Source organism: Hydra vulgaris, chromosome 10, assembly GCF_038396675.1.
Source record: "Hydra vulgaris chromosome 10, alternate assembly HydraT2T_AEP".
NCBI lineage: Eukaryota > Metazoa > Cnidaria > Hydrozoa > Anthoathecata > Hydridae > Hydra > Hydra vulgaris.
This window is the reverse complement of record NC_088929.1, coordinates 24,114,543-24,140,606: the sequence shown is the minus strand read 5'-3', so window position 1 is coordinate 24,140,606 and position 26,064 is coordinate 24,114,543. Positions and strand designations below refer to the sequence as shown.

Sequence of the window (26,064 nt, the reverse complement as noted above, 5' to 3'; positions counted from 1 at the left end):
GCTAATTGTATCTAAAAATATAAATAAAAATAAAAAAAAATTTCACAATTAAAAAAAAAAAGAAAAAGTAATTTGTGAGATAAAAATTAGTTGGTATTCTCAACAGATAATTGAAAGAAATTTCAAGCAAGTAGCTGTTAAGTTATTTTACAACTTTTCACTATATTAAGTTAACAAGAATGTGCAACATTAATACAGGAAGTAAATATTTTATGGGAAAAAAGCACAAATCCCTACAAAAAAAATTCAACATTGCATCAGTAAATTGGAAGTTTTGTACAAAAAATAGAGACATTTGCTTAAAGACTCTGAAAGAACAATAGAAGGAAGAAAAAAAAAACAGCATTTTTTTCTTCATTCAATGATCTCTTCAATTTTGCATAGGCAAGTACATTAAATATGTTGACTGTAGTATTGTACAAAAGATATATTATTTTTAACTTTGTAGAAGCAAAGTGATTGACCTGGATTTATGAGTGGAATTAATTTTAAGCACTCTAAATAAGGATAGAAAGGAGATAAAACTCTAGGATAGAAAAAAGAAGACTAATGCCAAAATCAAATGCACTGAAAAGAAAACAACACATCTCAATTAGAAGAAGCGTGTAATCTTTATAATTTTGTTAGCATAATAAATTATATTTTGTAAAAAATGTATAAAATTTATATTTTTTTAGACACCATTCTTTTAAAGGATTTTGAGTAATAACAACAAGAGAAATTTATTAAGATCTTCAACACATTGAAGAAACAAAGGTAATCTTAAACTATCTTTGCAAAACTTGTTGCATTGCTTGACTGCTGCAAAATTAGGGGCAGAGATGATTGTTCATATTTTAATAGTAGTGGCTGAAATTTTAGATTTTAATTTTAGATGTTTAAAATTTGGTTATAAACAGATCCTCTATTCATCAATATCATAAAACATTCAAGAAAGCAGCAAACCATCTTAGAGAAAGAATCTGTAGTTCATTAGTTCTTTAATTTTTTTATCATTGTCCAAACATAATGTAACAGTTGATTGACTTTCTGTAATAAATGCAAGTGGTCTGTACAAGTAACTCTGTGCAAGTGGGAAGTTTGAGCAATTGCTTGCAACAGTTTCCTTGCAAAATACTTAATAACTAGAACTTATCAGAAAAGGTAAAAGCACTGTGTGCTGTGTACTGTGCACTGTGCTGTGTACTGTGCACTGTGCTGTGCTGTGTACTGTGCTGTGATAACATCAAAACACTAGTCAAATAAAAGGTATTTTTATTATTTTAAAAAAATTGCTAAAATGTGATTTTCTATACTTACCCTCCAGACATCATATTTTTGAAATTATTCTTCAAAGCATTTTTAATGAAAAACTCTTATTTACCAGATCAGATATAAAATAATCAATATTATTAATTATAATAATAATTGATATTATCATCCAGACTAGGTACCAGCAATTTTTGGTATTAAATTGCTTTAAGCTGAAGTAGATAGTTTATGAGTAAATAAGCATAATAAATCACTTTAAAGACGCCATTTTTTGTAAAATTACAAAGAAATGCATCATTAAAAATAAGTAAATGTAAACAAAACTAAAACTTTTTAGTGGTTTATTTATTTTTTTGCATTTAAAGTTTTCAAGCTAAAAAGATGAATGTTTTGTTTTTCTAACTTAAAAACAAAAATATATGAAATTGTTTTTCTTAACTGTCTATCTAAACCCAAATAAGTTGCAATACTTAAAGCTATGTGTGATGAAATCTAACACTATTATTACTGTTAAGTAATAATAGTGTTTGATTTCATCACACATAGCTTTAATTTTATTGTTAATTAATTGTGTAATAATTTTATTGTTACACAATGATTAATAAAATTTTATTAACTCTATTAATCATTGTGTAACATTACAACAATGGAAAAAGCTCTTCAACCTACATGATTTGAAACACCTCCAAACACATCATCAAATAACCAAGAATTTAAACATTGGTTTAGAACTTTTGAATATTTTTTAGATATTTTACCTCAAGAAAACATTGACAAACTTAGAATTTTAACTAATTTTCTTTCTCATCAGATTTTTGAATACATTGAATACAGTGAATGTAACACTGATGATTATGCTCTAGAAACACTGAGTAATCTAACCATTAAACACTATACTTGCTCAACATTGTTTAGCAACATGCCGACAGAAATCAGGTGAATCATTCGATGATTATATCCAAGCACTTAAAATACTTACTATAGATGATAACTTTAAAGCAGTTACTGCGTTATGATACCAAGAAAAAGCAATTTGTGACTCCTTTATCAGTGGTATAGCTTTTAATAGAATTGGCCAACAACTTCTTGAAAATAGAGATATGACATTAGAGATTATGCTTGACAAAGCTAAAGCTTACGATTATGCTCAAAAACATTCTGAAGAATATCTATCCTCAGTTTATCAAAAACCTACCTTTACAGCATCTGTTTCTAATAAGAATACAGAAATTCTCACTCCATCTGCTGCCATTTTTACCAGTAGGGTAATGGCAGCCAAAAACAAAGTTTGCTTCTTCTGTGGAAATGCTGTGCATCCTAGATATAGATGTCCAACTAAAGATGCTACCTGTAACAGGTGTGGGAAAAAAGGACATTTCTCTAAAGTAAAAAAACGTCCTTTTTTCCCAAACTTTGCCTTTCAAAGCAAACTAACACCAACTCAGCAGCTGCATCTATCTTAAAACCAACATTAGCAACTACTAGTATAAATCTAGTTCTTCAAAAATCTAGTTGCAATATTACAATCAATAACCAGTTGATCAAAGCTCTTATTGATAGTGGAAGCTCTGATTTTCACTTTCACAGCTTTATTCACCCTAAACTAGTCAACTAACTCTTTCTCAAAGTATCATTAACTAACAGCTGTGTTCAAATGGCACCAACTTCTTTGTCAACCTTAATTGTTGAGATTTGTTTAGTTGACATAAAAATTCATGACTTAAACTATTCCAATGTTAGACTATATGTTATGGACAATTGGTGTGCTGATATTATTTTTGGCATTGATTTCCATTCCCAGCACCAAAGTGTAACACTTAACTTTGTTGGAGAGAGAGCACCTCTTGTAGTTGGACTCGCCACATTAAATGTAGAGCCTCTGAACCTGTTCGAAAACCTCAAACCTGACTGTAAACCAATAGCCTTAAAATCTTGCCTCTACAGTGCTGAAGACAGAATTAATTTATTAGCTCTGAAGTACAATGTCTTTATAAAGAAGGAATTATTGAACCTCCAACATCACCATAGAAACATTTTTTTATTATTACTATTATTATTAATACTATTATTATTAACACTATTATTACACTATTATTAAATGTGTATTACTATTATTATTATACTTATTATTATTACTATTATTATTATACTTATTATTATTACTATTATTATTAACACTATTATTACCAAGAAACAAAAGATCAAAAAAGTGTCTAGTCATAGATTATAGTCAAACTACCAATTGTTTAACATGTCTTGATGCCTAACCTCTACCACGAGTATAGAAACTTGTAAACAAAATTTGGCAGTAATGATAATTTAGTACTACTGATTTGAAAACAGCCTATCACCAGATCCCAATCAAATAAAAAGATCTCTTGTATACTGCATTCGAAGCTGATGGAGGTTTACATCAGTTCACGCATATGCTGTTTGGTGTGACAAACTGTGTAGCTCAGTTTCAAAGAATAATAGAAAATTTTATTTCTGATAAAAATTGAAAGATACTTTTGCTAATCTCAATAACTTGACCATCTGTCAAATTATTGAGATAAGATGCAAGTATCTTTCTTGATGTAAAAAGAACATGACTACAACTTCAAACACTACCTTTTAGCTGATAAAACTAAGAATTTAACTAACAACAAGGAAAAATGTTTTTTTTTTCTACTACATCTCTGAATCTTCTCAGCTACGAAGTTTGTCATCAAAAAATTAATTGTTTATTGAAAGGGAATAGAAAATATTGCACCTGATACTTTCAGTTGTATGTACTCTTCTGCAATGAGCTTGTCTACTAATTCGTCTTTACATAATTCATTATGTCACCCTGGTGTTACCAGAATGACTGCTTTTGTTCCTTCTTGCAACCTATCATTCTTAGTAAATGATGTGAAATCTGTTATGGGGAACTGTCAAACATGCCACCAACGTAAACCATCTTTCTACACACCACCAAAGTCCTAACTCATTAAAGCTACTCAATCATTTGAAAGACTAAACATAGATTTCAAAGGACCTATACCATCAGCTACTCGTAATATATATATGCTCACCATCATTTATAAATTTTTTCGATTTCCATTTGTATTTCCTTGTGCCAACATAGACTCAAATACGGTTACTGATTGCTTTTCCTAACTCTTTGCCATTTTTGGTATGCCTGCCTACATCCATTCTAAAAGAGGATCATCATTTATGAGTAATGATGTACAAGATTTTCTTCATAAAAAAGGTATAGCTTTCAGTAGAACAACTCCATATAACCCTAAGGGAAATGGTCAAGTAGAACAATACAACGATATAATTATGAAAACAATCAAACTAGCCTTGAAATCATGAAACCTTGCTTTAAAATATTAGGAGGTTGTCTTGCCTGATGCCCTCCATTCCTTAATCAAAACCACTACTAATGAAACTCCTCATGAACAACCTCTTACATATCAAAGACATTCTGCTACAGGACACTCAATCCTGCCATGGCTCATGCAACCTGGCAAGGTATTATTAAAAAGACCTATTAAAAATTCGAAGTATGAATTTGATGTAGAAGAGGTCTTCATAATGGAAGCAAACCCACATCCAGTGGGTCTCATCCTGCCACATCCAATCAGTATAAAAACAATACTTTACCAAGATGATCAACTTGAAAGCGTACAACTTTAAATCGGTTGGACCTTTAAACAATGTACTACTTAAAACCTAAAGATGTTGGGGAGAAGTGATGAAATCAAACATTATTATTGTCATTATATTAATATTTCTTCTTATTGTTTTAGTTAATAATATGTTAAAAAGTAATAAATTAACTATTGAAATTTATCCTTTGAGTTCATAACAACAAGTTTTTTATAAATTTTTTATTTCCATAAGTTCATCTATTATATGGCTTTTATGTTAAACTATCCATTTTTACAGGACCCAAAAAAACATAAACTAGAATGAAAATTAATTAATTTTTAATATAATTAATTAATTAAAAATTAATTATATTTCATTCTAGTTTATGTATCATTATAAATTATATGTAAAATATTAAAATAAGATTTTGCACATTATAGTTTTATGGTCTAATAAAAGGTACTCTCGCTTGAAGCAAATTATTTTTCTTAAAAAAAAATTGAGAACCACTGGTGTCTAATCAAGACCCTTGAAACGCTTAAAAAGCATTAGTTCAGATTTATTACATTTCTGATTATCAATAGAGTACTGTAGAATGTAAAGACAACCATATTAAAAAACAATCTGAAATATGATTATCATGTATATATCTGCATATCTGCATGTATTTTTGAAGCAAATAGAATTTTAGTTCTTATCCAACACATTTTCATTTTTAAATACTAGTTAAATTGTTATACATTTTGCTAGTATGCCCTAATCATGAATATGTGTTTAATATTTGGAATTTTCAAATAAAGATATTATTTATTAGAAGTGATTTGATTATCTATTTTAAATATGTTAATAATTTCTATTAGCTTAATATGGTATGCTTCTTATGAAACTTTCGCCGACCAACAGGACCAGCTGGAAGTGTCTGTGGATATATCTACAATCAAAGATACATTTCTGAGAACAATAGACACTCAATTAGAAGAAACTGTTTTACCAATTGCATCATCCTAATTTGTAACAATTTGCTGTTTGATGACAAACTTATCAAGTCAGTGTTAAAATTAAAAAAAAAAAACTTCAACTTTATTATGTTTTATTTATTTTAATATTTTAAATTGTTGTTATTAAACTTGCTGCAAAAGTAATTTACTACTCAGTGAGCTCACTGCAGCAAATAAATAAAAATAAATCTTTTGATTAGGAAGATATTCTTTGATTTGGAAGATATCCTTTGATTTGGGAGATATCCATGATTTGGAAGATATCCTTGACTTGAAAGATATCCTTGATTTGGAAGATATATTTTGATTTGAAAGATAACCTTTATTTTGTGAAAAATTTTGTGTACAACAAAATTATAAAATTTTTGTGTACAACAACTTAAGAAAATTATAAAGAGAATTTCTATTGCTCTTTTTCAAATTATTTGAGTTCATTATATCAGGTGGATGGAAACAATAGTTATTAGAGTTCTATTAATTATATCAGGTGGATGGAAATAATAGTTATTTGAGTTCCATTCATTATATCAGGTGGATGGAAATAATAGTTATTTGAGTTCCATTCATTATATCAGGTGGATGGAAATAATAGTTATTTGAGTTCCATTCATTATATCAGGTGGATGGAAATAACAGTTATTTGAGTTCCATTCATTATATCAGGTGGATGGAAATAATAGTTATTTGAGTTCCATTCATTATATCAGGTGGATGGAAATAACAGTTATTTGAGTTCCATTCATTATATCAGGTGGATAAAAATAACAGTTATTTGAGTTCCATTCATTTTATCAGGTGGATGGAAATAACAGTTATTTGAGTTCCATTCATTATATCAGGTGGATGGAAATAATAGTTATTTGAGTTCCATTCATTATATCAGGTGGATGGAAATAACAGTTATTTGAGTTCCATTCATTATATCAGGTGGATAAAAATAACAGTTATTTGAGTTCCATTCATTTTATCAGGTGGATGGAAATAACAGTTATTTGAGTTCCATTCATTATATCAGGTGGATGGAAATAACAGTTATTTGAGTTCCATTCATTATATCAGGTGGATGGAAATAACAGTTATTTGAGTTCCATTCATTATATCAGGTGGATGGAAATAACAGTTATTTGAGTTCCATTCATTATATCAGGTGGATGGAAATAACAGTTATTTGAGTTCCATTCATTATATCAGGTGGATGGAAATAACAGTTATTTGAGTTCCATTCATTATATCAGGTGGATGGAAATAACAGTTATTTGAGTTCCATTCATTATATCAGGTGGATGGAAATAACAGTTATTTGAGTTCCATTCATTATATCAGGTGGATGGAAATAACAGTTATTTGATTTCCATTCATTATATCAGGTGGATGGAAATAACAGTTATTTGAGTTCCATTCATTATATCAGGTGGATGGAAATAATAGTTATTTGAGTTCCATTCATTATATCAGGTGGATGGAAATAACAGTTATTTGAGTTCCATTCATTATATCAGGTGGATAAAAATAACAGTTATTTGAGTTCCATTCATTTTATCAGGTGGATGGAAATAACAGTTATTTGAGTTCCATTCATTATATCAGGTGGATGGAAATAACAGTTATTTGAGTTCCATTCATTATATCAGGTGGATGGAAATAACAGTTAATTGAGTTCCATTCATTATATCCGGTGGATGGAAATAACAGTTATTTGAGTTCCATTCATTATATCAGGTGGATGGAAATAACAGTTATTTGAGTTCCATTCATTATATCAGGTGGATGGAAATAACAGTTATTTGAGTTCCATTCATTATATCAGGTGGATGGAAATAACAGTTATTTGATTTCCATTCATTATATCAGGTGGATGGAAATAACAGTTATTTGATTTCCATTCATTATATCAGGTGGATGGAAATAACAGTTATTTGAGTTCCATTCATTATATCAGGTGGATGGAAATAACAGTTATTTGAGTTCCATTTATTATATCAGGTGGGTGGAAATAACAGTTATTTGAGTTCCATTCATTATATCAGGTGGATGGAAATAACAGTTATTTGAGTTCCATTCATTATATCAGGTGGATGGAAATAACAGTTATTTGAGTTCCATTCATTATATCAGGTGGATGGAAATAACAGTTATTTGAGTTCCATTCATTATATCAGGTGGATGGAAATAACAGTTATTTGATTTCCATTCATTATATCAGGTGGATGGAAATAACAGTTATTTGATTTCCATTCATTATATCAGGTGGATGGAAATAACAGTTATTTGAGTTCCATTCATTATATCAGGTGGATGGAAATAACAGTTATTTGAGTTCCATTTATTATATCAGGTGGGTGGAAATAACAGTTATTTGAGTTCCATTCATTATATCAGGTGGATGGAAATAACAGTTATTTGAGTTCCATTCATTATATCAGGTGGATGGAAATAACAGTTATTTGAGTTCCATTCATTATATCAGGTGGATGGAAATAACAGTTATTTGAGTTCCATTCATTATATCAGGTGGATGGAAATAACAGTTATTTGATTTCCATTCATTATATCAGGTGGATGGAAATAACAGTTATTTGAGTTCCATTCATTATATTAGGTGGATGGAAATAACAGCTATTTGAGTTCTATTCATTATATTAGGTGGATGGAAATATTTACAGCTATTTACTCGAAAATATTATCATATATATATTTTTTTAATTTCTTTCATTCCCAACAAAGCTGCAAGCAACCACTATTAAGTTGGGAGTTATTGAAAATAAAGAATAGACTTGAAGAGCAAGGAAACAATTGACACAAGACATAAAAAGCAGAAGATTGTATGAGTTAGGAAAACATGAAGATGGAAATGAGTTCTAAAGCATTAAAGTGCAAGGGAAAAAATTAAATGAACAGTTTTAAGAGCATAAAGGGACAGATACAGTAAAATAATGTGACTTTACTGAATGATAAGCCAAGCAAGAATGAGCTTTGGTTGATGGAACTAAAAATGATAGCTAGAAGAGAAAAAGCCTTATAAGAAGAACAAACATGACAACAGAGACAAGAGATTTGTAGAGGTAGAGAATGGAATCAGGAGTAAGATAATTGCAAGCATGATAAAGAGAAGCACCTTTAGCAGATACTAACTTTGCAATTAATTGCATACATGGTTTTCATGAGAGATCAGTAGTGAATGATAATTCAAGAAGATGTAAAGGAGAGTACTCAGTTAGAGGGTTACCATTCATTAATATAGGAATGTTGACAATATTGTGATAGTTGTTTGCGGTTCTGCAGTTTTATTGAAGTTAAAATTCACAAGTCACGGCAAGACCCAAGCTGTCATAGAAGTAAGATTAGATTAAAGATTATTTGCCTGTTCTAAGCAATTGAAAAGAGAAGACTTTTTGTCAAGACAGGAGTATAAAGTTGAGTCGTCAGGAAATAGAGCTGCTCTTAATATAAGATTGTCTGGAAGAACATTAATGTAGATAAGAAACAATACAGGATTAAGGATAGAACCTTGAAGTACCCCAGAATTTACTTGAAATGAAGAAGATTGTTGGTCTTTGAGATTGAGTTTACTGTGGTTAGAAAAAAATGATTTAATAATTTCAAAAAATTTACCTAGATACACTGTATGAAAAACGCTCATGGGGAAGACCAGCATGCCAAACTTTGTCGAAAACTTCTTTATTGATTATTAGAGAGTAAGTTATTTGACTCAAGAGTCCCCTCTTACAAATTTGTTGACTCAAAGACCTTGCTAATAATAAAGAGAAGACTATTTAGAAGATAGTTGGAGTGTTCTCCAAAGTTTTGATAAATTGAAACCACAGCATTTTTCCAGCAGATAGGAAAACTAGATTCAGTGAAGCACTTATTAAATAAGTTAGTGAGAATTGAAGACAATTCTCTAAACTATTTAATAATAGACAATTCTAGAGAACACTTTTGTAAGACTATGACAGGAATAATGTCGGGACCACAAGCCATAGAAAAGTTTAATTGAGAAATGACTTTAGCAAAAGAAGCCAGAGTGATTTGGATGTTTAACAATGGATTAAACTGTTTAACTGGAATGGCAGGAAGAATATGACCGTTAGATTCAAGAGTTAAATTAGAGAAAAAGTTAATGAAATACTAATGACACAATTAAAGATTTTTAAAAAGTTTCTAGAGCCTGACTTCTGAGATAAGATATGAGATTTAGTAAACTGGTAATTAGTGATTCTTCCTGGGAATTTGTTCCCGGAAAAAATTTTATTCAAATTTCCTGGAATCTCGGGATTTTGTACACCATATTTTTAACTTTCCTGCCAAAGTCAGAATTTTTTGTTTTCCGGACCATAAGAAATATTGCTTATTTATATTGTTTACATATTGAAATTTATCGCAGTGCATTAGAAATTTAAAAAAAATTGTCCTTAAATCTTAAAACTTCGAAGGTTTGGAGTTATTTTGATATTGAAAAAAGCAGACGAGGCACTATGCAAACATTGTCCGAAAATATTACTATGCAAAGGTGGTTCCAGTGTTGGATTGAAAAGACATTTAGAAAAAACCCATAATATTATTTTAAATAAAGAAGAAGAACCATCAAATAAAAAAATGTTGTGTTCAATTAACAATCGATTCCATGACAAAAAAAGTTTCATTGGGAGAACGATTGGCTCATTTTGCTGCTATTGATGGTTTTTCTATAAATGTAATAACTGAATCGAATCAAATTCGTAAGTTGCTTTGTGATAAAGGCTTCACTCTACCTAAATCGAAAACAGATGTCATGAATCTTATATATAAATATTATATGGAAATAGTCGAAGAAAATAAAAGAAAGATACTCGAAATAAAAGAAAAAAAAAATGCAAGTTTAGTATAGATTTGGATAAATATTCAAAACATGGCAGAAGATTTATGAATATAAATCTTTACTTTAATAAAGGCTTTATTAATCTTGGATTAGAGCGAATGTTAGGATCGCACAATTCAAATGATTGCCTAGAACTACTCATCAAAAATTAAACATATTTAATGTAAGTCTTACAAATGATGTAGTTTGCATAACAACTTATGGTGCTTCTGTTGTGGAAACATTAGGAAATACTTCGCCTTCTGAATATCAACTTTATTTTGCACATGCAATACATTTAGCTGTACTTGATGTAATTTATAAAAAAAAAGTTACAAATAATAATCCAAGTACTAATGAAAAAGATATTGAAGATGATATTTTTGATGATGACGATGATGATGATGATGATGATGAGGATCGAAAAAATCAAATTAGTGACCAAGCTCCTGATCTTGTTCCTGAGCTTCATAAAGTTCTGGTTAAAGTTCAAAAAATAGTTGCAACTTTTGAAAGATCTCCTTTAAAAATGGATTCTTTAAAGCGTCATTCTAAAAATGAATTTGGACAAGAGCTAGTGCTAATTTTGGATTCAAAAACTTGTTGGAATTCAATGTTGACTATGATTTAAAGATTTATTAAAGTTAAAAAAGCAGTTTTTAAATCTCTGGTAAATTTCAGTTTAGTAAACCTAATGTTGTCTCCTGATGAACTTACAGTAATTGAAAATTTAGCAAAAAGTCTGGAACCTATTATCTTAGGTTCTGAAATGATTAGCAAGAAGGGAAGCAACTTTATTAACAGCTGACATAACATTAAAATTTATGGTTAAAGAACTTGATGTTCAAGATTGCTACCTAGCAAAAGATCTTAAAAATGCTTTAATTGAAAGAATATGTCAAAGAAGAAAAAAAGACCTTTTTGGTTTACTTAGATTTTTAGATAATCCACAACCTTTAAAAAGTGATGATGACTTATTTAGCATACCACCTAAAGCAATTATGATAAATTTAGCAATTGAAATAGCTGGTCAACTTTTTCGCATAATTGAAAATTATGCGAAAAAGTTGTCGCATAATTGAAAATTATGCGAAAAAGTTGTCGCATAATTGAAAATTAGTAACAATAGTATTATTAATATAAATCAGTTATCTGAATCTATGGCTGCCAGATTAGAAAAACTTGTAAAAAAAAAAGTCAAGTGCAATAAATCAACTATGCGTCAAGAATTCAATCTGTTTGAAGCTACTAATAAAAGACCGCATAAGTTAGATATGCTTTATAATGCGCTTTTAACTATTCGTCCTTCCAGAGGCTGAAAGGGTGTTTAGTTCAACTGGATTTTTTTTTACCAACTATGGAACTAGATTGACAGACAGCCATCTCGATGCACTGGTTTTTCTCAGAAGTCACTTTAAAATCGTAAACAGTTACAAAAAATAAATAGAAAAATAGAAAATTGTATTTAGTTATTTATATTTTCCCTGATGAAGATTTTTCCGGGATCCCGGGAAAAATGTAAAGGATTCCCACTATCCCTGGAATAGAAAAAGTCCGGGAAATTGCAACCCCTACTGGAAATAAAGGAGCTTAGCATCAGACAGTACATTTTTACATTGATTTTTTTTGCATTTGTTCTCAAGAGAGTTGTTCTTGTACAAAAATTTAAAAAATTATTACTATTAGATATAACAACTGTAAAAGAAGATAAAAACTATGGAGAAGAAAGAGGTTTTACTTGGAACCAACAAGAAAGAATAAAAGCATTCCTACCTGTCTAATTCCAGAAGGTTATGTAGAAAGGACATTTATCAGTGGGAACAAAACACATTAGCCAAAGGACCATTACAAATAAAATCACCAAAAGAATCCACTTTAGGGTAATAGTAAGTAGTGTGATATAAGGGTGAGTTTGAAAAAGTACAAGATGAAAGATTTATAAAGATCATTGCATAGTTGGAACCACCTAAAGGAGAAACTGAAAACAAGCTAAGGTCAGAAACAAGAAACAAATCAAGGAGTAAAGATAAGGGGTTAGGGTTGTCTGGAAAACAAGTTGTAAAGATAATCTGAGTAAGAGATTGAGAAATACATAAGTTATGAGCTTTAGAGCCAGCAGGGTCAGTGGAGAGAGAGCCAACCCATTCAGTGTGATGAGCATTAAAGTCACCAATAACAACAATATTAGCAGATGGATAAAGAAAAAGGACTTGGTCGATTTGATCAGAAATTACATTTTAAAGAGTGTGTCTTGAGAAGAAGGAGATTGATAAAGAACAAAGAGAAAACATCTTTTTTTGTTTATTCAGCCACAAAGATTATGTTGGGAGAGGTTTTGCGCGTAGACTTGAGGCACAACAAACTTGATCTTCTAAACACTATGCGCAATCTTATATTGCTGAACTAAATCATTTCTAATTTGTCTGTCTTCAAGTTTGGTTATACCTAGAGTTGTAAGCTTTTCTTCATTTGATTTGTGTTTGAGTTCTCTGTGATCAGCTTTGCTGCACATTTCTGAATGCTTTCGAGCTCTTTGATGTCTCCCTTTAGATGTGGCGACCATGCTTGGATGGTGAATTTGTGATGTAGACTAACATACATTTTGTAAAGCACTTTGCAAAGTATGAGGCCTCTGCTTTGGAAAGATTTCTTAAGCCAACTAAGTACCTGGTTTGCTCTTGCAGCCGCTGCTGTAGATGGTACAGAAGTTACAACAGCCCAATTGTGAAGGACACGAAAGTGCATTCTGTTGCAGCTTTTAGATTTTGTTTCAATTAGCTCTTCAAGCTTTTGCTGTACAGTTGCTTGTGTGATTGTAGCTTCAATTAAACCGCACTTTGTTTGCATTTGGTCCCTGAAATTTGGCATTTGATCTAGAGGTTCAACAACAAATGAGGACTGAAAATACTTATAAAACAAATGTAAAAATACAGGCATACTTGTAGTTACTTTTCCAGCATGTTTATACCTCAGTCAGCCTAATAAATAAAAAAGTGTGAGGCTAGTCAACAGAATTATTTTGCTTACTCCTAAAGTTTTTGCCTTGGAGGCCTTTTAAAAGACATAGCTGGATGCAGTTAATATCTGCTCAAAATGAGCAGATGTTAACTGCATCCAGCTATGTCTTTTTATTGAGAAAATCATCTCTAGTCTTTTCTTAACCAAGAACCCCAAGGCAGGGAAATTTTGAGATACCTAGAAAAGCAAACCCTACAAGGCAGCAGGACATGAGACAGGTAGTACTAGGTTACATCTTATCAGTAGCAGGGTGATTGCAATGATTCAAAAACCTAACCTGACTTGAAGTAATTGAAAAAATTACTTCTGTGAGCAGTACTTTAAAACATTAAATGGGACATTTTATGCATTAACAAAAAAATATTACATCTAAAGGAATATCAGAAATTAAAGCGAGTATATTTTATGTAGTTGTTGTGACTAGTTGGTAACTGAGCTAACACCAGAGATTCTACACAACAACACTACAACAGAGATTCTACACAACAACACTACACCAGAGATTCAAGAATGCACAAACACAAATATAGTTACTTACAGGTGAGCAAACACTGCACCAGAGGTTCTGACAGAACACAAACATACGTATATAATAAATTATGAGTGAGATAACCACAGTAACTAAAACATCTCCAACTATATAACAGACAAAAATAGATATCACTATAGACATGACAAATATTAAATAGCATTGATAAAAGGAGGTTTGCTTTTTCTGGCCTTTGCTTAGAAAACGAATCCTTCAAGGCAGCAGGACATGGAACAGCTTTCACTAGATTACATGTTACCAGTAGCAGAGTGATTATGATTTCTCAATATTGATCCATCTCAGTGTTGATCCATTCTACCAAGTAGCAGTTTTGAATTGCAAATTTAAATTGGAAATAAACTATGCATGCTCAGGCGTTTGTGTATTTATTGTTAAAAATGTTAGAAATGAAATCTTAGAAAATGTTAGAAATGAAATCTTAGAAAAAGGAACAAGTTATTTCATAGCAAAACTGCATAATTTTTCACAAAATTTTATATATTTCCACTGATCCATTAACTTTGAAACACAACATTATTTTTCAAAATGAATTACTTTTGGTGAAATCATTACATGTTTGGAATGATTTGGTTAAATAACCTGTTAAATTGATCACATAATGCAATTAAATCATTACAAAAAATAAAGGACAAAAACAATGTATGTTCAGAGTATGATATTATTCTAATATTAAATAACAATAATTGTAAAACATATACTTTTATGAAGTATTATTTTCCTTTTATTTAAAAAAATATTTTATTAAATTTTGCATTTACTTAAGTATATGCACATTGTACACATTCTAAAATTGAATTATGCAAAGTCCTGCATAAATTGCTTGAAAGTAAGGGGAGAAAATACTCATTTCAACGTGTTTAAATGATGAAGAGGGAATGATATTTAATCTTTAAATGATGAAGAGGGAATGATATTTAATCTTTAAATGATGAAGAGGGAATGATATTTAATCTTTAAATGATAAAGAGGGAATGATATTTAATCTTTAAATGATAAAAAGGGAATGATATTTAATCTTTAAATGATGAAGAGGGAATGATATTTAATCTTTAAATGACGAAGAGTGGATGATATTTAATCTGATTAAAATGCCACTTAGATGAAATATTTGAAGTTTTGAACATTTATTTTTTATTTATTATTTATTTACTGATTTGAACTAAATATAATTAAGCAAAATATTACAGAAAAAGAACTAAACTGAATATTTAAACAAATATTACCCAAAAAAAAATACATTACTTAAATTTTATTTAATCCTGATTAAATAATCCCAATTCATGTATACATATCTGATTGGTTAATTCTTCCCATGCATGTTATGCATTATTTTTTATATTTTTGCAATAGCTATGCATTACTTATACATTTAAATTAGTTAATTCTTCTTATATAAAAAATAAGACTTTATAACAACAAACCTTTTGGGAGAACTTCGACACTTATATTGATGTGCTTTTCACGAGATGAAGAAAATTTAGTTGAAAAACTTTTATCTAAAACAAATATTTATAAATAAAACAATATTATTTTTAATTATTTATTTTAATTATTTTATAAAAAGTTATTAAAATTTAAAGATTTATATGATGTCCAACATCATTCCCTATTTTTACTAATATAAGCATCAAACAATCAACTGTTATCAATATCAATTACTATTTTTACAACTGTTACCAACATTTTATATACATGATGTTATCATCATATATATTACACATTCTATTATTATATCTTACCTCCATTTTTGTTGCTATATTTTACCTCAATTATATTATTATGTCTCACCTCCATTATCAACATCAATACTTCCAGAAGAGAATGGATTGATTTTGCCACTCTGAACTACACAAGCTTCATCTGTATCTTCTACCATTAGTACAATATAGAATTTGCCATATGGTAAATGTTGTTTCTGGAAAAAATATGACTTGCAGTTAAATGTCTATTATTCTGTGGTTAAAAAATATAAGACATGTAGCTAAATGCTTGATTATTCTGTGGTTAAGAAATATAAGACATATAGTTGACTGCTTGGTTATTCTGTGGTTAAAAAATATAAGACATGTAGTTGAACACTTTCTGTGGTTAAAAAATAAAAGACATGTAGTGAAACACTTTCTGTGGTTAAAAAATATAAGAAATGAAGTTAAGTCTGTGGTTAAAAAATATAAGATGTAAAGTTAAACACATTCTGTGGTTAAGAAATATAAGATGTGAAGTTATACACTTTTTTTTTTTTTTTTAAACATCTTTGCTTACAACAAGGCTGAAAGCAACCACTAATTAAAGTTGGAAGTTACTGGAAGAGAAAAGATGAAGATTGTAGAGCCAGATAACGATTGACAGACAACTTAAAGGATTACAAATTATATAAATCAGGAAAGCAAGATGAAGAAAGCGAATTCCAAAGAGCTGATGTTCGAGGAAAAAAACTAGAAGAAAAAGCGTTTTTGGAGCACTTAGGAACAGTCACAGAAAAAGGATGAGACTTAATTGAATGACGAGTAACACGAGAATGAATTTTAGTAAATGGCACAAGATACACTAGCTCTTTAGAGCAGTGCCCATTCTAGTATTTGTAGAAAAGAGAAAAAGAAGCAACATTACGACTATGTGATAATGGTTGGAGGTTGGCTGCAAGAACAGGTCTAACTATGTTTACAATGCGTTTTTGCACCTTATCTAAAAGAGAAAGGGCATCATTTTAAGATCTACCTCAGATATGGCAACAGTATTCCATACAAGGAGGGATCTGAGATTTATAGAGATAGAGAATAGAATCCGAAGTAAGAAAGTGTCAAGCTCGATAAAGAGATGCAACCTTAGCAGATGCTATTTTTGCAACTGATTTGATATATGGTTTCAAAGAAAGATTGGAAGTAAGAGTTAATCCTAGAAGATGAAGGGTAGATGACTCATCAAGTACATTACCGTTCATAAATATAGAAAGATCTAAATTACTGCGAAAAACGATTGGCTGAAAAAAATTGAGTTTTATCTGAATTAAAGTTCACCATCCACTGTGAGTCCCATGCTGTAGCAGAAGTGAGATCCTTTTCAAGCTCAAATGCCCCCTCCAAGCAATCATAGAGTGTTGGTTTCTTATCACAGAAAGTGTTGGTTTCTCATCACGACAAGAGTAAATGGTAGTATCATCAGCAAACAATGCCACCTTAGATGTGAGAATATCTGGAAGTTAGTTAATGTAAATTAAAAAGAGTATAGGGCCAAGGACAGAACCTTGAAAAAACCTGTGAAGTTACAGAATAAGAAGAGTGCTGTCTATCGAGGACAACTTTTATACTATGATTGGAAAGGAAGGATTCAATAATCTTAAAGATGTTACCAGATACACCATAAGAAGAAAGTTTATGGAGAAGACCAGCATGCTAAACTTTATCAAAAGCTTTTTGATAAAGTTTAGCATGCGATGGCCTTAACCTCTCCACTAATGTACGATAAAACCTATCGGTTATTTCTGTTAGCAAATCAGCTGTAGAATGAGAAGATCAAAATCCATATTGATGGTCAGAAAGTAAGTTACTAGATTCAAGATGAGAAATTAAGTGTTTGTTAATTAAAGATTCAAAAACCTTGCTTATGCATAGTGTGAGGAAAACCATGGAGGAGAGTGAGGCTTGACCTGGAATCGTCAAGAGGGAACAAAAAATTCCATGCCAGCCTGAAGTTATGTAAGAAGCACATTTGTTGACAGGAAGACAAAAGATTTCTACCCAAGGGCTATCACAAAAAAAATCACAGAAAGAATCCCAGTCAGCTTTACTGTAGTTGTAAGAGGTACGATAATAGGTGATGAAGCAGAATGAAATATTAGTTTTAGAGAGATCAAACTGTGATAAGAAGTACCTAAGGGTGAATGTGGAGAAAGTGAGCACTGACTAGGATCAGAAACAAGACATAAGTCGAGTAGAGAAGGTAAATGATTCGGGTTGTCTGGAAAGCAACTTGGAAAGTTGACTATTTGAGTTAAGGATTGAGAAAGGCAAAAGTTATGGGCTTTAATGCCTGCAGAATCACTGACACTAGAGCCAAGCCATTCAGAGTGGTGAGCATTAAAGTCACCAACAACAACTATATTAGCTGATGGATGAAGAGCTGATGGATAAATATAAGATGTGAAGTTAAACACTTTCTGTCATTAAGAAATATAAGACGTGAAGTTAAACATATACTGTGGTTAAGAAAATATAAGGCATCTAGTTAAACACTTCCTGTGGTTAAGAAATATAAGACATGAAGTTAAACACTTACTGTGGTTAAGAAAATATAAAGTATGTAGTTAAACACTTTCTGTGGTTAAGAAATATAAGATGTAAAGTCCAACACTTTTTATTTTATAGTAGTTGAGAATATAGAGACTTTAATTCTTATAATTTTTGTGTTTTTTTAAACACAAAAATGATTTAATAATATTTTGAATAAACAATCAAAAACTTTTGAGCTTTTATTTAAATTTAAAAAATTTTAAATATAAAAAATATACTGAAATACCTCCACTGTTATTCCAGCTTGTTTAGTCATTGTGGCATACACACCAGAATAAACAATTTGAGATGGACACTAAAAAATCAGAATATCATTGCAGTACATCCAATAATCAACTCATTAGCCATATACAAAAGTTCAAAAAAAACTAGTTTTATTATTTTAATATCTATTTTAAATATTTTTTATGTATATGATATTATATTTTATAATTAATGGAAAAGTTGATAACAAAATTGTGTAAAGTTAATTGTTAATTGTGATATTACCATTTCTAGTTCTAGAAAATATCCAAGTGGGAGCAAAAAACAAAAGCGGAATAGAGAGTCTGAAGAAATGATTATAAAACTACCTTTTAAATAAAATTTATATTATGTGTATGATATAAAACTGATATAAGTCATGTAAATTTGATGAAGACCCATTTTTCCTGATTTGTTCTAAATTTTAATCCAATTTCCTTGATTATTCCCTGATTTTTTTGCAGACATTTGAATTCCCTGAATTTTAGATGCAAACTCAACAATTTTACATTTTTAATGCTCATTACCCTAGAAGATTTAGAAAGGCACTGTTTTGAGACTATATAAGAATCAGACCATCTGGCCTATTTGGTACAGAAAGTTTATTAAAGCCTGATTCACTGAGGGGGTTGGTAATAATGACTAGTTGAACAACTTTTGTGTTGTCCATATACTGTTTTGTTTTAACTGAATTTTGTCTATTTTTTAAACCGCTTATAGTAATAATTAGAAACTAGTTTTTTTATATATAATTGTTAGTTATGTATATCTTACTTAATTTATTTACTTGAAAATTGTATAATAAAATTTAATTTTTTTAGGGGGATACTAAAATTAATTTTTCTTAAAATTGTTTTAGCATTAACTAAAAATAAAAGTAATAACTGAAATGAGTCATACTTAAAAAAACAAAAACAAAAAAGGTTGAGAAGAGAAAGTACAGCGCGCCAACAAATCCATGGAGGTTGCTGTTTCTCCAAAAGTACACAATTAATGAGCTTTCAATAAACCAGTTAGCAACCAGAAATATTCTAAGATACATCTAGTTTCTAAAATCTCCCAGGTAGAACAAAAAATAATTTTTTATAAAACAATGATAAAATTTTAAAATAGTCTATTTTATGCAATACATATTTAATGTTACCCCCCCCCTCCTTCCCTGAATGTTTAAAATGAGACACAATTAGGCAAAAATTTATTTAAGAACAAAATTACCACAATGATAAATACTTGTCTATTTTTATTTTAGATCAATAAGATTTCAAAGTTGATAGTAGTCTGCCCTCATAAGCATTAGAACAGAGATCTGATCAGCAAAGATATTTACAAGAATTCTGAACAAAAAAGAAAATTTTTTACAAGAATTCTGAACAAAGATGTGCTGGTTTCGCTGTAATTGCTCTACTTGCAAGTAAACAAAGTTTCAAGACTTTATCATCAGTGGATCCAGTGTCAGGGATAAGATAATGAAGCTCCATAATAAGTACATAAATCTGCATTATTTTAAATCATTGAATTGGAACTCTAGCAATGGCTTCTCTAAGATACAGAACGAGTTTTTAGAGGAGAGTAATACACTCTTTGATATTTCACTAGCAAATTTTGAACAAAAAGTAAATCAGGATCGTTTACATTCTGAGAATGCCAAAAAGGAGGATATTAAGTTCAATTTAGATCAAAAAAGCAAAACATGTATTTTAAAGAAGAAGTGGATGAAATATTACAAAACTCAGTTAAAAATAAAAATATTCGGCTGAAGAGGATGGAGGAGGTAAGAGGTATAGGTAGAATCACAATGAATGCAGTAAAATCTAATGAAATTGAGGTTAAGATGACCTAGTTAAGTTTGATTGGAATCAGCTTTAGAGTGAGTCACGCCTTTATGAAATTGCTAAGAAAGCTCTGGAGTTTGGAAAAGAAGATCTTGCCTCAAAAACTTTTGTGAGGAGTGATTACAGGAAACTGTGCAAACTTTAAACTTTAAACATAAGAAGTTTAAACTTTTTCTAAAAAAGTTTTTTTTTTAATTATTTGATAGACTGCCTGCCCCAACCAAACCCTCAGCCTATGTAGCAGCACATTCTTGTAGCAGCAGGCTAAAAGATATTTCTTGTAGCAGCACTCCCTTGTAGCAGCAGGCTATAAGATAGTTGATGTAGCAGTACTCTCTTGTAGCAGTAACCTATAAGATATTCGATGTAGCAACACTCCGTGCATGTTTTACAGTAAAAAATAAAATAAAAACATTCAGAATATTTTTATTTAACAAAAAATAAAATAAAAACATTCAGAATGTTTTTATTTTTAAAAAAACAAATTAAAACATTCAGTATGTTTTTAAAAACATTCTAATTTGCGTTAATTTGCGTTTTTGTGATTTTTTTTTAAAAAAATCAATAAACTTAATTAGTTTCCTTAACTAAATGCATTTTGTTATAAGCTATGTTATAAGTGCAGTTTTTTTATATAAAAGCGGCAAGTTTTTGTATAAAAAAGTTTAAGACCTTTACTATGGGAATATATATATATATATATATATATATATATATATATATATATATATATATATATATATATATATATATATATATATATATATATAAGTCTATAGATTGTTGCATTTGGGAGTACTGAAGGAAAAAAATGATTCTTATGCCAACAAATACATCACTTTTAATTACTTTTGACTTTCACCCAACATTTGTGTGTTGTCAGAAAGTTAAAACCATTAATTTAATTACAAATTAATTTTTTTTTTTTTAAACCGCAAAAACGCAAATTTAATTGACCAGAATGTTTTTAAAAAAATTCTGAATATTTTTAATAATATAAACAATGTTTTTATTTTTATTTTTTTTAATAAAATGTTTTTAGTTTTATTTTTTTACTGTAAATCATGCACGGAGTGTTGCTACATCGACTATCTCATAGCCTGACTCGCAACAAAGTGCTGCTACATCGACTGAACAATAGCCTGACTCGCAACTGAGTGTTGCTACATCGACTATCTTATAGCTTGACTCGCAAGGGAGTGCTGCTACATTGACTGAGGGTTTGGTTGGGGCAGGCAGTCTATCAAGTAATAAAAAAAAAAGTTCCGGTCTTGAATTTTAATTTTTACTTTTTGTCAACAAAATACGGAAAAACTTTCTGACAACCAATTATATGAAAAGTCCATATAATTCAATATGTAATTCATATAATTATATTAAATTCATATAAGTTCATATCTTTATCTTCATTTTTATAAATTTTTAATATTTATTTATTTTGTATTTCAATATTATTTTTCATATTTTGCAAATTATAGTATTCAAAAACGTGCTGCCATGGCTGATAAACCAAAAGTATTTGAAGATTTTAAAAAAGGACTTCAGGACAAAAACTCGGTGTGGAATTACTTTTTGCACGAAAAGTCTGGAGCTGCAGCAAAATAGAGAGCTGAAGACCTGTGGTGGCTTGACTAGTGGACTCCATACACATTTAAGGACTTCTCACCAAATAAATTTATTTAAACGTTAGTTGAAGTTTCAATTTCACCACCTACCGCTGGTGTTTTGACTAAGCCTGATTTGCAACTCGTTAGGCCCAGAAATAAAATTACAACTTTTTATACGAAAAATGAAGACGAAGATACACTGCTAAATGTTTTAGCTAAAATGACAGGCACCAATGGCTTGCCATTCAGAGTTTTTATAAAATCTAATGAGCTAAGAAAATTGCTGGTAGCTCGAGGTTTTGATGTGCCGAAATCATCTGAATCCATTTGCCAAATAGTTATGAAATATGCTACTAAAATTCGAAATTCAATAATAGAAGAATTATCTGAACTTCAACGTCAAGGAAATCGATTTAGTCTTACGTTTGACGAGTGGTAAAAAATAGACGTTATTTGAACATTAATGTTCATTCTCGAAACAGATTTTGGAATTTGGGTTTAGCAAGAGTTAATGGACATTTCCCAGCAGAAATGTGTGTTAAGTTAATTGAAAACATACTGAAAGAACACAACTTAAAAATTGATTGCAATATTGTATGTATTACCACAGATGGTGCTTCAGTTATGAAGAAAGTAGGCCGATTAATGTCTATTAACCAACAACTTTGTCTAACCCACGGAATCCATTTGGCTGTGGTTGACGTCTTGTATAAAATAACAGTTGTGGAATTGACAGATGATTATTTTGAATCTGATAGCGCTGGTGAGATTTCCAATGAACATAATGAAGACCATTTAGACGGACTAAAGGTTTTTCAGAGCTCACCAAATTCAAATGAACTTGCAAATAATTTGGCTCCATTAATAAGCCAAGTTTGAAAAGTTGTAAAGGTGTTCAGACGATCACCAACAAAGAATGAAACCCTTCAATTTTATGTAAAAACTGAACAGGGTAATAACCTGTCATTAATATTAGATAATAAGACCAGATGGAACAGCTTACCTTTTATGCTAGAGCGTTTTTATAAACTAAACAATTCTATTCAAAAAGCCCTGATTGACTTAAACTCAAGTATTAATTTTATGGAATCTGAATTAGAATTAATATTATCAACAGTTTCTATGTTGTTACCAGTGAAATTGGCTGTAGAGGCTTTATGTCGGAGAGACGCTAATCTACTATCAGCTGATGCTACCCTGGCATAAATGCCATGGGTAGCTGATGGCAGGGTAGCTCAAAAAAACGTTGGTCTACGATTATATTTTAACTATTCCCCCAAAGAGCGTAGAAGTTGAACGGGCTTTCTCTTCATCACGAATGTTATGTACAAAAATTCAATCATCTTTAAATGACGAAACTTTAAATAATTTATGTTTTTTGCAGCCTATTTTAATAATAAATTTTTTATGTTTTTTGTTTCAAATTAATTAATTAAATATATTATTTTAACTTAAACAATAAAGTTTTGGAACTGTTTAATTGTTGCTTTGGGTTTTACTTAATTTTTTTTTTAGTAATTATAAATACTGGTATTAATACCGGTACTTCGGTTTTCACTTAACCTAATACCGAAAAACCAGTATTCCATTTTTGGTCCGGTTTTGGATGCCCTAATAATTTTCAGAATTTTATTTAAATCATTGATAATATTTTTAATAAAATTTTTATTTGTATAAAATCTGTATTTTGCTTTGATTCTGGCATTTTTAACATTTTAATTGTATTTTAGTAGTTACTAAATTTTAAACACTTGCAATTGACAATCGATTCTTAATAATAAAGAAAGGTTTATTACAGTAACATTTATTAAAACTAATTTTAATAAGGAAATATTTTCTGCAGTAACATTTGTTAAAACCACAATTTCTAAATAATTAAATTTATCTTAAAATAGTTTTAATGTAACTAAAGTAGCATATGATGTTCACAGTGTATGATTGTGTAATTTGTATTGTTATTCATTACAAATTTTTTTCGCTGCAAATTTTGTTCACTGCATAAGATGTTCACTGCATAAGATATTTACTGCAAATGATGTTCACTGCATATGATGTTCACTACATATGATGTTCACTGCATATGATGTTCACTTGATATGATGTTCACTGCATATGATTTTAACTGCAAGTTTTGTGCATAAAATGAGTATGATTTCTATTTTGATGTGATATTATGATGTTTTATCAAATACAATTGTTCATCAAATAATATGTCAAAACATATCTTTTCCCAGAAATCCAATTTTCTAACAACATAGATGCTATTTTAGACCGAAAAATTTTTTGACCCCCTTTTTATTTTTAGGTAAGACTAAAAAAAATTATGTGAACACTAACTTAAGTGAAACACACAGCTTTTTATAGACTTTTATTTGTTATAGATTAAGGTAGTGGTGTAGTGGTAAAGCGAATTATGCGGTAGTGGTGTAGTGGTAAAGCGCTCGCTTCGTAAGCAAGAGGTTCCGAGTTCGATCCCCACCACGTCCCTGGTAGTACCGTGTTCAACTTGTTTCTCCACGCAGCGTCCTTGTTCGTCAAGGTTCATGTTTCGGAGTTATAGAGTTAAGAGAGGGTTATAACCACTATTAAGTAGCCTCCTTATCTGTATAGGCTTTTTTGGCCTTGAGGAGGTGAATTTAAATTAAAAAAAAAAGGTGAGATAATATACAAAATAGTTAAATGAAAAAAGATCTCAAGCAAAATGTTTAAAAATTTTATGTCAACAAAATTAATTACAAAAACATTTTATGTAAACAAATAAATTGATTTAATGTAACTTTATCTATTGCAACTTAACTACATTGCAATCATAATATTTAACTTTGGAAGCAACAAACAGATTGATGATTGGGTATAACATGTAGTGTGTATGTAACTTAAAGAATTTATAAATTAGTGGAAAGAAAATCAAGAAAATAAAAGAAGAAATATAAAACCAAACCAACTTTTTGTTTAACCACAAAAAAAAGACACTATATTTAGAAAGCACTTTAATACTTACTTCTGAATCTTGAATTGCAATGGTTGCACAAATTTTGCTTTCTGATGAAGCTTTAACAAGGACCCTCTCCTCATCATTTGCAAATTCATATAAGTACACCTAAAAATCACTTTAACAAAGTTAAATTAAAAAATCCTTTTATCACGCATTTTTTAAAATGCTAATATTAAAATATATTCAAGCAAACGATACAAAGAAACTATAGTACAAAGACTACTGAAAAAACTTACTACTGGTTGAGCAGGATTCGCAACACATGAACGCACACCACTTTTTGAACTATAAAAATATTCCATTAACAATTTTTTAATGAAACAATAGATTTTTAAGAAAAAATAATATAAGTTCTAAGAACTAAACTAAAAATTAAAGCAATAAAAAAAATTTTCTCAAGAATATATTAATAGCAGTTATTTCATAGAAAATTTATTTAAACACAAAATTTTAGTTAAATTATGCTAAAAACGTGACAAATAAATAAAATAAAACAAAAACCTGATTGTTTCAAATAGCTTAAAATGAAATAAATAAAATATCGGATTAAGTGTTGATATTTTAATTCAGCTTACTTTTATGTTTGTTATTTCTTTCCCTTTGTAAAAAAAATTTGGTTCCTTCATAAAGGTTATTTCTTTACCATCGGAAAATATTTATTCCTTCTATTTGGTTAGTGCCTGGTCCTTATAAAACTGCACAACTAACGCTCTGTTATTTGGACTTATTGGATTTGTTATTTGGACCTTAAACTAACTCTTATTTATTAATTTTTTTTTAACATTAACAAGACAAGGCTTTCAACAAGAATGCAAGCAAATAC

General features: G+C 29.8%; 1 protein-coding gene across 1 annotated transcript in view; it reads right to left on the bottom strand.

The window, feature by feature from the left end:
• The window catches only part of LOC100210923 (SID1 transmembrane family member 1), a 109,062-nt gene that overhangs the window by 59,974 nt on the left and 23,024 nt on the right, over positions 1 to 26,064 (bottom strand). Inside the window, exons 4-8 of the mRNA XM_065807570.1 lie at positions 25,478 to 25,526; positions 25,248 to 25,346; positions 18,791 to 18,859; positions 16,064 to 16,190; positions 15,697 to 15,771 (exon numbers count right to left, since the gene is read on the bottom strand). Of these exons, the coding sequence (XP_065663642.1) occupies positions 15,697 to 15,771; positions 16,064 to 16,190; positions 18,791 to 18,859; positions 25,248 to 25,346; positions 25,478 to 25,526 (419 nt within the window). The remainder of the gene's footprint in view (positions 1 to 15,696; positions 15,772 to 16,063; positions 16,191 to 18,790; positions 18,860 to 25,247; positions 25,347 to 25,477; positions 25,527 to 26,064) is intronic.